The sequence below is a fragment of the Meleagris gallopavo genome, chromosome 15, assembly GCF_000146605.3.
Source record: "Meleagris gallopavo isolate NT-WF06-2002-E0010 breed Aviagen turkey brand Nicholas breeding stock chromosome 15, Turkey_5.1, whole genome shotgun sequence".
Classification (NCBI taxonomy): Eukaryota; Metazoa; Chordata; class Aves; order Galliformes; family Phasianidae; genus Meleagris; species Meleagris gallopavo.
The window spans coordinates 7765236-7776343 of record NC_015025.2 but is presented as its reverse complement, the minus strand read 5'-3'; the positions used below and the strand labels follow the sequence as shown (position 1 = coordinate 7776343).

At 59.3% G+C, this 11108-nt stretch overlaps 1 protein-coding gene across 14 annotated transcripts in view; it reads left to right on the top strand.

The window, feature by feature from the left end:
- Positions 1 to 11108, top strand: part of ABLIM3 (actin binding LIM protein family member 3) — a 35669-nt gene that overhangs the window by 22146 nt on the left and 2415 nt on the right. For 2 of the 14 annotated variants that reach the window (XM_031555692.1, XM_031555691.1), the window contains exons 3-18: positions 25 to 208; positions 302 to 414; positions 1943 to 2069; positions 2307 to 2400; positions 5017 to 5104; positions 5488 to 5546; positions 5757 to 5828; positions 6186 to 6341; positions 6811 to 6840; positions 7059 to 7188; positions 7831 to 7929; positions 9042 to 9092; positions 9661 to 9669; positions 10224 to 10358; positions 10573 to 10637; positions 10796 to 10943. In XM_031555692.1, coding sequence (XP_031411552.1) covers positions 25 to 208; positions 302 to 414; positions 1943 to 2069; positions 2307 to 2400; positions 5017 to 5104; positions 5488 to 5546; positions 5757 to 5828; positions 6186 to 6341; positions 6811 to 6840; positions 7059 to 7188; positions 7831 to 7929; positions 9042 to 9092; positions 9661 to 9669; positions 10224 to 10358; positions 10573 to 10637; positions 10796 to 10943 — 1560 coding nt within the window. Of the gene's footprint in view, positions 1 to 24; positions 209 to 301; positions 415 to 1942; positions 2070 to 2306; positions 2401 to 5016; positions 5105 to 5487; positions 5547 to 5756; positions 5829 to 6185; positions 6342 to 6810; positions 6841 to 7058; positions 7189 to 7830; positions 7930 to 8313; positions 8397 to 9041; positions 9093 to 9660; positions 9670 to 10223; positions 10359 to 10572; positions 10638 to 10795; positions 10944 to 11108 lie in introns of all 14 variants that reach the window. The other 12 variants (XR_004161407.1, XR_004161409.1, XR_004161408.1 and 9 more) reach the window with 12 other exon arrangements.

Sequence of the window (11108 nt, the reverse complement as noted above, 5' to 3'; positions counted from 1 at the left end):
GATGGCTGCGTGTCCCCCCCGCAGTGTGCGGCTGCGACCTGGCCCAGTCGGGCTTTTTCTTCAAGAACCAGGAGTACATCTGCACCCACGACTACCAGCAGCTCTACGGCACCCGCTGTGACAGCTGCGGGGACTTCATCACCGGGGAGGTCATCTCGGCGCTGGGCAGGACCTACCACCCCAAGTGCTTCGTCTGCAGCACCTGCAGGTGGGGCATCAGGCACACGTGGGGGCACGCTGGTTTGGGGGCTCATCTCCCACGCTTCATCTCACGTGTCCCTGTCCTTCTCCTCGGCTGCAGGAAGCCGTTCCCCATTGGGGACAAGGTGACGTTCAGCGGGAAGGACTGCGTCTGCCAGAACTGCTCCCATTCGCTCATCAGCACCAAACCCATCAAGATCCACGGGCCCAGCCGTAAGTCGGCCACCAGGGTGTGATGTGAGGGACCCCAGGGGCTTCTGTGGGCACTGCTCCTCAGGCTGACAGGACTGTGTGCACTCTCCCTGATATCCTTTTGTAAGCCTGTCTCCATGCCCTCTAGCAGGGTTTTGGCTGTGCCCATCATCACTGGGGTGGTGCTGGGCACTGGTGCTGATGCTCAGGGATGGGAGGGGCTTTTAGGGCTGGCATGCAGCACGGCACGAGCATTTGGGAGGTTTGGCAGGAGGAGCAGAGCAGCCTTCGTCTCCACCCAGGGCTGCAGGTCAATGCTGGTTTCGGAAACTCCCTTGCCCTGTGCGTGACCTGGGTGGGTGCTGCTGTCTTGTCCCTGTGTTGTCCCACTGAGCTTGTGCTCCTTCCCTTGTGTTGCTGATACCAACTTGAAACTCGTCAGGACCTGTGGGAAGGCTGCACTGGGTGGGTTTGGCCGGCCCTCACCGTGACCTCCTGTGAGTTTGGGGATGTGGCTGCACTGGTGAGCCCCAGGCACAGCACAGGGCTTCCCCACCTTCCTCCATCCCCCACCCTGAGCCCCACGGATGAGCTGGCAAGAGCTGCCCGTTGACCCCCTGAGCGGGGCCATAGGAAGGGGAAGGGCAGCCATGTGCTCGGCCTCTCATCAGCTTCCTCCTTTCCCACCCCTTCCAGCCAGTGCTCCCTGGCCAGCAGAGTGGGGTTACCCAAGGGCACTGTGCTTTGTTGACAGGCAGCAGCCAGTTGTGTGGTGTCTTGGGGTCCTGGCACTGCCACCCAAGGGAATGGCAGGGAAGGAACCCCTCTGCAGGGCTGCCACCGGGGGCTGCTGCTATGCTCTTCAGAAGAACAGCCCTGGGAGCAAAGTTCTGTGCCTCTCCCTGCAACCCCTGGGGAGCAACCTGAACACCAGGCGAGCAGCACTTGTGTGAGGGAAGGACCAGATCCCAGCTCAGCTGAACTGCCCCACCTGCTTTCTGCCAGGGCTCACCCAGCTTTGTCCTGTGGGCAAGGGCTTGATGTGGAGCTGCCCAAGGCTGGGGTATGCAGAAAGCCTTGCTCTGACTGCACAGTGCCTCAGGAGGGAGGAAAGCAGTGAGGAGAGGGTTAAGGAGCAACCCCATGGAACCTGCTGCACCGGGGCAGAAGAGGATGAGAAGCCAAGGTCAGGGGTCCAGGGCCCATGTGCTTCCTGCTCGCAGCCTTGGCAGGAGCCAAGAGTAGCAGGGAAGGAAGGGAGTCTCGTAAATACCGCGCTGGGGCCGGATGCGGTGATGGAGAGTGCAGCCCTTCCTCTGCTCTGCTGAGCGCTTCCCATCCCTCTGCCACATGGGAGCCCTGGGCGGCACAGCCCCACAGAGCCCTGGCCAATGCCATGGTGGTGCCAGCCCCAGCAGAAAGACTCTCCTCCAGATTCATTCTGAGGACAGGCAGGGGCAGGTGATATCTTCCCATCTGTGGTGCAGGGATGATCCCCCAGGGGCAGAGTTTTCATCCATTCCCCCTCCTTTTTGCCCCCCTACTCCAGACTGCGCAGGCTGCAAGGAGGAGATCAAGCAGGGCCAGTCCCTCCTGGCACTGGAGAAGCAGTGGCACGTCAGCTGCTTCAAGTGCCAAACGTGCGGGATCATCCTCACCGGAGAGTACATCAGCAAGTGAGTGCTGCTGGTTGAGCTTGGCTGGTCTGTCCTTGCCTGCTGGTGCTGCAGTGAGCATCTGGCTATGGGCAGCTGGCTGTGGGTACCTGGCTATGGGCACCTGGCTATGGGGGGCAAAGCAGCAAGTGATAGCCCATTGAGCAGGTGACTCTCAGGTGTGTGATGGGATTTTGGCGGTGCAAAGAGTTCTTGGCCTGGCTTACCTGCCTCACCCATCTCCTTCCTCTCCTGAAGGGATGGAGTCCCATACTGCGAGTCTGACTACCATGCGCAGTTTGGCATCAAGTGTGAGACGTGCGACCGGTACATCAGTGGCAGGGTCCTGGAGGTGAGTCCTGGGGCCACGGCTGCCTGTCCTGGGCTGTAATAGGGACAGTCCCACCCAGAAGTGTGTGTCTTGGGGAGCTGGGGGAGATGCATCACTGTCATCACATTATTCCTCCCACTGGGCCGTGGTTGTCCCTGCAGTGGGTGTACGGACACCTTTGTCTGGAGTGTGGCAATAGAAGGAAGAGCAGCACCACACTGCAGACCTTTGGGGTTTGGTACCAAAGCACCCAGTGCCCTGGACATGCCCCACACATGGGGACTCCAACTCTAACCAGCTACCACCATACCTGTCTCCAGAGCATCCCCAGCCTGCAAGCACATCCCTTGCAGCCTGCTGGTTGCCTTGGAAACACATCCAGCACAGCCACCCGCCCAGGTGAGGGCTACAGCACCCAGCCTTCCATGTCTCCCCCCTCCCGGGCCAGGGCCCTGTCCTGGTTAGATTCAGAGGTGTTTTTGCCCATTGGCCAAGTCTTGGCCGGCAGGAGCTGCTTGTGCCAAGCTGCTGTGGGATGCAGGGATGTCATGGGGATCCAGCAGCAAAGATGAGTGCAGGCAGCCATGGTGCAGCTTTGAGGCAATGGAGCAGCTGCATAGCCTGCAGCAGCCAGCAGGTGGGAATTGCTGCCTGAGGGAGGAGAGGTCCTTCAGGGCCAGTCCTGCAGCCCCTGCTCCTGGAGTGGAGGATGCAGCCATGCTTACTGTTCCTACCCAAACATCTGCAGGGGATAAAAGGCTGGAAAACTGATTGTAATCCAAAGGGTCAGAAGGTGGGAGGCAGAGAGAGAGATGTCAGAATAAAACATGCTGTGGTTTTTAGATCCGCTGGTATTGCCGTGGAGCTGAGCTGTGGCAGGATGGGAAGGTAGTAATGCTGAAAGAATGTGCAGCTGCTGCTGAGACCTGGAGCTGCTGGGTAGGGGAGCCACTCCCAGGGCAGCACTGTACCTACCTCTCTGCCATTCCAGAGACCCCTGAAAGGGAGCAGCATCCCCAAACCCGGGGTACCACAGCTCTACTGTGGGTTGAAGAAGCAGTGGTGCAGTCAGCAGCTGAAGGAGGGGTCTGGAGCCTGCTGAGAGCTGGGACAGGGCACCTCCAGCGTGGGTCACCCACAAGAAGTAATCGGCCACGCACTCCCCCCAGTTCCTGTTAGCTGAGCTGAGAGCACCAGGCCTGGCCAGGGAACCTCCCATGAGGCTTCAGCCAGGGCTCTCCAGCGTCTTCCTCCCATCCTTCTTCAGGAGCTCCCGAGCCCAGGAATGCTTTCTGCTGACTTCAATCTCCAGCACTGGCTGCTGTGAGCATGAGCTCAGAACTGCAGCAGCTGCTGTGGCCAGCTGCCCAGCACGGGGCGCTCAATTGGCAAACCCCAGAGAGGAGCAGGGTGAAGCCAGAGCTTCCTGAGCTCAGATCCTGCTGGCAGTGCTGGGTGGCACCGCTGGCACTGCTCAGTGCCTGCCTGAGATCTTCCCCCTGGAGTCAGGGGCTCCAATCACCTCCTCTGGCAGAGCACAAAATGAAAAGGGCGCCTTTAAATAATGTGAGGCCTTAACGAGCCTTCCCATGCTATCCATCAGCTGCTGGGCTTTCCTAAGGGCTGGAGCTGTGCAGCCAGGCACGAATGATTAATGAGTCTGTAAGGGACCCTGTGTGATAACAAGCAGATCTTGCCACCCACAGGCTCTGCCAGCCTCTTATGAGCTGTAATGTGAATCAGTATAGGAGAGGAAAGGCATGTACAGTACTGGGATGCGGTCTTTGGAAGGATAGGTGGTTGCTCAGGCTCTGCACTTCACAATGGATGAGGCCCTGCTCCCCCTGCCAGGTCTGTTGCACTTCCCTGCCAGCCTACCGCAGCAGCACATATGGACCAGACAGGAAAAGATGTGTGTTATTTCTTAGTGTCAGCACGCTGAGCCACTGAGAGGTCTGAAAGCACCGACCTCACTTGGCTGCAGCACATCCTGGCTCCAAGAGGGACCAGAGGAGCAGCAGAGCACCTGGGAGGATCTGTGTCTCCGACGTGAGCTGTCTCCAGCAGCCCATAGTCCCAGTCCCGTATGGGAAATATGGAACTGCAGATACAGCGCCCATGGTGTTTAGGAGCTGAGGCTTAGCTGCATTGTTTTCAGTCTCTTTTCTCACAGCTTATGGCTGAATCCTCCGATTGACACAGTGATGGTGGATCCCTCTTGGCACAAATCAGAGGGGAGAAGCCACTGGCTGCCATCTGTGCCCTGGGAGGATCAGTTCCCTGCTGATTTTATGGGCAACCATCTCTTCTCTGGCACTTCTCGCTAATCTTCACATCAGATTTTTCTATTGATCTTCCCTGCTTCAAACTGTTCCCAACTCCCCCTGTCACTGCCATTCTCATTATCAGCAAGAGCCTCATCTTCCCTGTGCTGCCCTCAGTCTCCCTGCGCTCTGGTTATTGCAGGAACACAATGTCTGGTGGGGCTGTGCCCTGAGCCAGGGCTCCCAGACCTGCAGGTCGGGTCTGTTTCTTGCATGAAACACGCTCTGCTTTTTTCTACTTTGTGTTGCTCTCCCTGAGGCTTTGCCCCTGAGCATGCCCAGGCCCTGCCCCACTCAGGCTGTTCCCTTGCAGGCGGGTGGGAAGCACTACCACCCCACCTGCGCCCGCTGCGTGCGCTGCCACCAGATGTTCACCGCAGGAGAGGAGATGTACCTCACAGGTAGGGACTGCTACAGTGATGGGGGCTGTGCCCAGTGCAGGGAACCCCAGGACCCTTCCCACCTGTCCCACCTCCCCTCTGTCTGGGTTACACTGAGCATCTTAAGGCTCTGTCTTTGCTCAGCTGCTTTGGTTCTGGCAGGAGCTCATTCCAGCCCCCATAGGAGCCATTCCCAGCTGCACACCAACAGCTTGGTGCAGCTGGGGACAGCACAGCCAGATCCCACTGGGGGTCAGCAGGTTCTGGGCAGGGGCAGGAGGTGGCGGGGCTGGGATATGCAGGGACAGGACGGGGCGGGGGACGTGCAGGCACACAGCTGGGTGATATCTAGCAGTGGGTGCGAGCTGTGCACAGAGCTCAGGCGCTTTCCCTCTGCACTCCAGGCTCTGAGGTGTGGCACCCCATCTGCAAGCAGGCAGCTCGGGCAGAGAAGAAGCTGAAGGTAGGTGGCAGTCAGAGGCCTCTCCAAAAGCTGCAGGTCCCAAATGCTGACCCGAGTCCCTGGGCACTGCGGGAGCACTGCCCCAGCCCAGAGTGGTTCCTTACCCTGAAGGAGCTTCATTCCTGAGCAGCACTCAGCACTATGCAATGTCTGCTGCTCCTGGCTGTGACTTGGCTGGCTCTCACTGGTCCTTTCTTTTCGGCTTCACAGCACAGAAGGACATCAGAAACCTCAATCTCGCCACCCGGCTCCAGCATCGGCTCCCCCAACAGAGTCATCTGCGTAAGTAGATCTCTGACCTCAGCCCCACAGGGCAGAACTGGGGCTGTGGCCATGGGTTTGGAGTGATTTGGAAGGGAGAGTGACAGTTCCCACCCCTGTGTTTGGGAACAGCATGGACGAGTCATGTCCCCTCTCCCCATTGGCACGGAGGGAGCACCCCGAGGGACATTGTCCCACTGTCCTCCATCCCAGCCCCTCTCCCCTGTCCCTCTGCTGCCTCCACTCATCTTTTCTTCCTGCTGTCGTGGTGCTCGGGCTCCACGTGCTGGTTCTGTGTACTGTGTGCTCCATCTTCCCCTTTCCTCTTTCCTTCTCTCCCTTTCCGTCCTTTCTGCCTCTGTCTCTCCCTCTCCCTAGGCTAAAGTGGATAATGAGATCCTTAATTACAAAGACCTGGCAGCTCTTCCCAAGATTAAAGCCATCTACGAAGTGCAGCGTCCTGACCTCATTTCGTACGAGCCCTATCACAGATACACGTCGGATGAGACTCTGGAGAGATATAGCTATGGGGAGGTACTGAGCTGGGATGTGCCCAGAGCCGGACCCCCATATGGGGACATGGCATGGGGCTTCACTCACTTCTCAGGGACACCAGTGGGCACACAGGAAAGGGGATTTCTCCCCAAGGGTTCCTTCCCATCAGCAGGTGCTGAAGTCACTGTCAAGAGTGAGGTGGCATGGAGCTGTCCCATAGCAGCTCATGGGCAGAAGGGCACAGAGGGACAGGATTTGATCAGATCCCACAGAGAGGAGGGGGGGGGTTGAGGTAGTCCTGGCAAGGGCTTTGTAATGTGCCGCAGCCACATCCCTCTCATCCCTAGTCCCAGGGCTTGTCACCCCAGTCCATCCACCCCAACAGCTGTCATGAATCTGCTCTCACCGAGTGGCCTATGGCATGGGAAACAGAGCTGCTGTGTGGCCACCACCGTTAACCATGTGCTGTCTCTCTCTATCTCTCCTCCCTGCCTCCTGCTGTCTCCAGTCCTTGGGGACCCTCTCCCCGTACTCACAGGTAATGGCACTGCAGGCTTTCATCACCCTGCTGTTACTATGGGGCTGTGCTGAGCATCCCCTGCCCGGTGCCAACCCGAGGTTGGGGGACACGGGGACCCATCCCAGGGGACTGCTTCTGTCCAGCCCCAACTGGACATGCATGCACTCAACAGCATCATCAGCCACCTCTATCACTCACCCTCAGCTCTAACCTTCCACACCTCTCCCTGTCCCCAGGACATCTATGAGAGCTTTGACATCCGGCAGAGGCGAGCCTCCAGCCCTGGCTACATCGACTCCCCCACCTACAGCCGGCAGGGCATGTCTCCCACCATCCCGAGGTCCCCCCACCACTTCTACCGCTCAGGTGAGGATTTGGGCTGTGGCTCCAGGGACCCCTCTGGTCTTGGCCAGGGACAGAGGAGGAGCGGTGGGGGCAGGTGGTGACCTGCTGTGCTGCATGCAGCCCATGGTTCTGCCACTCTCTGTGGCAGAGAGGGGGCTCAGATCTGAGGATGAAGGTGGCCCCAAGGTCCAACAAAATGTAGAGGAGAGCAGCCCACTCAGCTGGCGTGGTAGTTCTGGGGTTGTGCATGGAGCACTCATGCTGCAAGTGCTGCTCCGGATTGCAGAGCTCAGCTGGGGAGGAGCACGCTGTGTCTGCCCGCTCTCCTGGCATCTGGAGCTCGGTGGAAATGCACGGCACAACCTGAGGCAGTGTGTCCAGAGGTGCTGCCTCCTCCACCATCCCTGCACCACTCACCACTGCATCACGCACAGCTTTCCTCTCACCAGTGGTGCTGCCAATGGGGCACTTCCACATCTGCCTTCATCAGAAGATGCAGGGCATCTGCTCCATCACGGCCCCTCCTGGACTACATCACCCTGTCACCTCACTACACGGGCCATCCCCTGCTCTTCTAACACCGCTGCCTTTAACACCTGTTTTCTTCTGCCTCTTGTTCTTTCTCTCGATCACTTTTGGCTGCTTCTGCTCGGCACCGTGTAGGCACAGAGAGTGGGCGCAGCTCCCCCTACTATAGCCAGTTAGATGTGAGGTCTTCTACTCCAACCTCATACCAAGCACCCAAGCATTTCCACATTCCAGGTAGGCTCTGGAGCCCCTGGCCCCAGGGGAAGCGCCGTATGTGTCGCATGCCCGCATGTGCCATCCCTTGTGTGCTGCATGCGTAGCTCCACCGCCTGCCTAGAGCCAGCTGGCAGCAGGATCTACCCTGGTAGAGGCCATCCATAAGCAGGACCTGCAGCTTGAACCCTCCTCCTCCCCGTCACCACCCAAACGTCTCAGAGCCTTCCAGTGTCTGCTTGTCCCCTTGTCCCCATGCCCACCCTTCTTCTACCCGCACATCTCGAGGAGCCCCTGCAGAGAGCCATCCCCTGCCCGCTCCCCCAGGACCATGAGGCAATGCGTGTCAGCCAGGGGCCGTTCTGCTCTCCCCCTTTACAGATGATTATTTTATACTCCCCCTAGGGCCCGCCGCTCCCTCCCCCCAGGCTCTTCTGGGCTTGCCAGCAGCCTGCTGCCCTTCTGCAGGGATTGCAGGGGGCCACCAGGTAAGGGCCACCACCCACTCCCAGAGCCCACGGGGATGGGTCAGAGGGGGGGCAGTGGGCGGGAAGCAGGCAGAGCACCATCCATCCCCTGCCCCGCTACGGACACCTCCCACCACTCTGTCCCACCATGGGACCCCCAGTGCCCGGAGACACCCTGCACCACAAGGACACCCTGACCACACTCCTACCCCATCCCCCACCCAGCAGGTCGGTGCTTTATGGATGGCCCCCTCAACCCTCCGCCAGCTTGGCACCAGGCGCTGGCTCGCTTTCCCTCCCAGCTGGCTCTTCTCTCTCTCTGCTGCGGAAAGAGGCTTTGGCTGAGTTTGTTGTGCCCCAGGTAGCTCGCAGGTGGTTCTCGCAGGCGTTCTTCCCCATGGTGCCCAGCTGCAGGCTGGCAGGGCCGGTGGTGCATCTGTGCCCCCCGCGGTGCATGCTGACCGGGCGTTCGCTGCATGGCACTCATGCATTGCCACCTGCCCAGCTGCAGTGGAATCCAGCCTGGATGTGGCTGGATGCTGGGGCTGCACTGGAGGCTGCTGTGGGGCAGCATCTCCTGCAGGACCACCGTCCTGCGCCCGCTGCAAGCTCGCACTGAGCTCCTCTCCATGCTTCTTTCCTCCTTTCTTCCCTTTCTCTATCCAGCTGCTGGTGAGAGCAACATCTACAGGAAACCTCCCATCTACAAGCGGCACGGTCAGTCTGCAAGCTGGGAGCCAGGCACGGTGGCTCTCGGTGTGGGTGATGGGTAGGGATATGGTGGGAGATGCAGGCAGGAGCTGGGGAGCAGGACTTTGGGGATGGTATTGCTGCTTCCCCTCTGAGAAGCACAGTGCAGGGCACAGTGCAAGGAGCAGGATGGAGGGGAGGGCTGCTAGCCATGGGGCATCCTTGGGAGGGGGAGTGAGGACACGGATGGGGGGGGGGGTGCAGAGGGGATGAGGGTGACACCTGGAGTCAGAGCAGCCCACGTAAAGGGCTGCAGATGGTGATTTACAGTTACACACGGAGCCCTGCAGGAATAACATAGCCCATCCTGGATGACTGCTGCAGGATGAAATGCACCCAGGAGGTGCAGGAGGCTGGGGAGGAGGAAGCCTGGGGTGGTTCATGGCTCTGCTGGGCTTGCACTCTCTCTGCTTGCTGGCATGTGTAGCTGGGCTGCAGCTGCCTGAAGTAGTAACTGTCTCTCCTCTCTCTCTGCGGGCTCCCTTTCCCACCTGCCCACTGCCTTGTTGTCTGCCTGCACCTCTGCTGTAAGTAGCTGCTGTCGGTGAGGTACCCTGTGCTTGGGTGGTGGGCTCTGCCTGTACCTCCCTGCCCCTGCTGCCTCCAGGACAGTCATCGAGGGGGGCTGGAAGGAGCCAGGGGCTATGCATGTTCCCAGTGCCCATCCCCCTACAAGTGTCCTGGCCTTGGGGCTGAACCCCTTCCCCAGCTGCTGGGGTCCCTCCCCCTGCTCTTCATGGTGACCCACTGGCTGCCCCAGAGGGACTGTGCCCTCCTCCATCCCTTCCTGTGTGAACCCTGCTGTGTGCCTGTGCAGCCATAGCCCTTGGAGATGGGACAGCCTGGGGACATGGTGCTGTTTGCACTGAGGCTGCTGGAGTGCCAGACCCTGCACTGATGACCATTGTCTGCCATTGCATCCTTGTTTTCAGGAGGTGTCAGCCATTTGAGAATGGGTTATTTCCAGCTCTTCTCTGAGCTCTCCCAAACACAAATTGTTACGAAGTTCTGGGAAGAGAGGAGGCTTTGCTTTCATCCTGGTGTGGAACTTTTATAAATGTGGTGTCCCTGTTACAGCTCTCCATTCTCCTTTTGCAGACAATGTCCCTGCAGCCACCAAAAGCAAAACCAGTGAGGACATTGCACAATCATCCAAGTACAGCCCTGCCTACTCCCCCGACCCCTACTACCACTCCGAGTCAGAATACTGGTCCTTCCAGGGATCCCCCAAAGGTAACAGCCATCTGCAGCACTGTGGGAATGGGAAACCCGCAGAGAGGGCATCACCCTGCGCTGCACCTGGACCCAAAGATGGGGTTGAGCTGAGATACGTACCAGAGTGACCCCCAAATCCCAGCAGTCCTTGGGATCTGTCTATGCCTGTGCCTCTGGGGGCTGTCTCCTGTCTCTGCCCCAATCTGACCCCCCCCTACATGTCTCCTTGCAGCCCCCCGAGCCCGGCGGTTCTCATCAGGAGGTGAAGAGGATGGCTATGAGCGGGGCATGCACAAGGTGAGAGGTTTCCCTGTTTGCAGCCTGGTAGGGTGGGCACAGAGGGTGGCAGCGAGCCAGGAAGGCACAGAGCAGTCCGTGTGTCACCTCCTTGCCCAGAGGTGCCATGTGCCCTGGGATGCTTCCCAACCAGCATCACCATCTCTCTGCATGCCCAGATCCAGAGCGGCATCGGCAGGCTGATCCTAAGGGAGGAGATGAAGGCACGCTCCAACTCCTACGCAGACCCCTGGACCCCGCCCCGCAGCTCTGCCAGCAGCAGAGAAGCCCTGCACACGGCTGGCTATGAGGGCTCCCTCAACGGCTGTAAGCACAACTGTCCGTCCTTCTGTGCCATGCAGGAAGGGGCTGGGAATGGGAGATGCACCCAGGAGGCCCCTTTCTTCCTGAGGCTCTGTGCAGTCCCCATGCTCTCATGGGGCTGGGACTGTGTGGGGATGCTTGGGGAGCCCTAAGGAGGACCAGGGGATG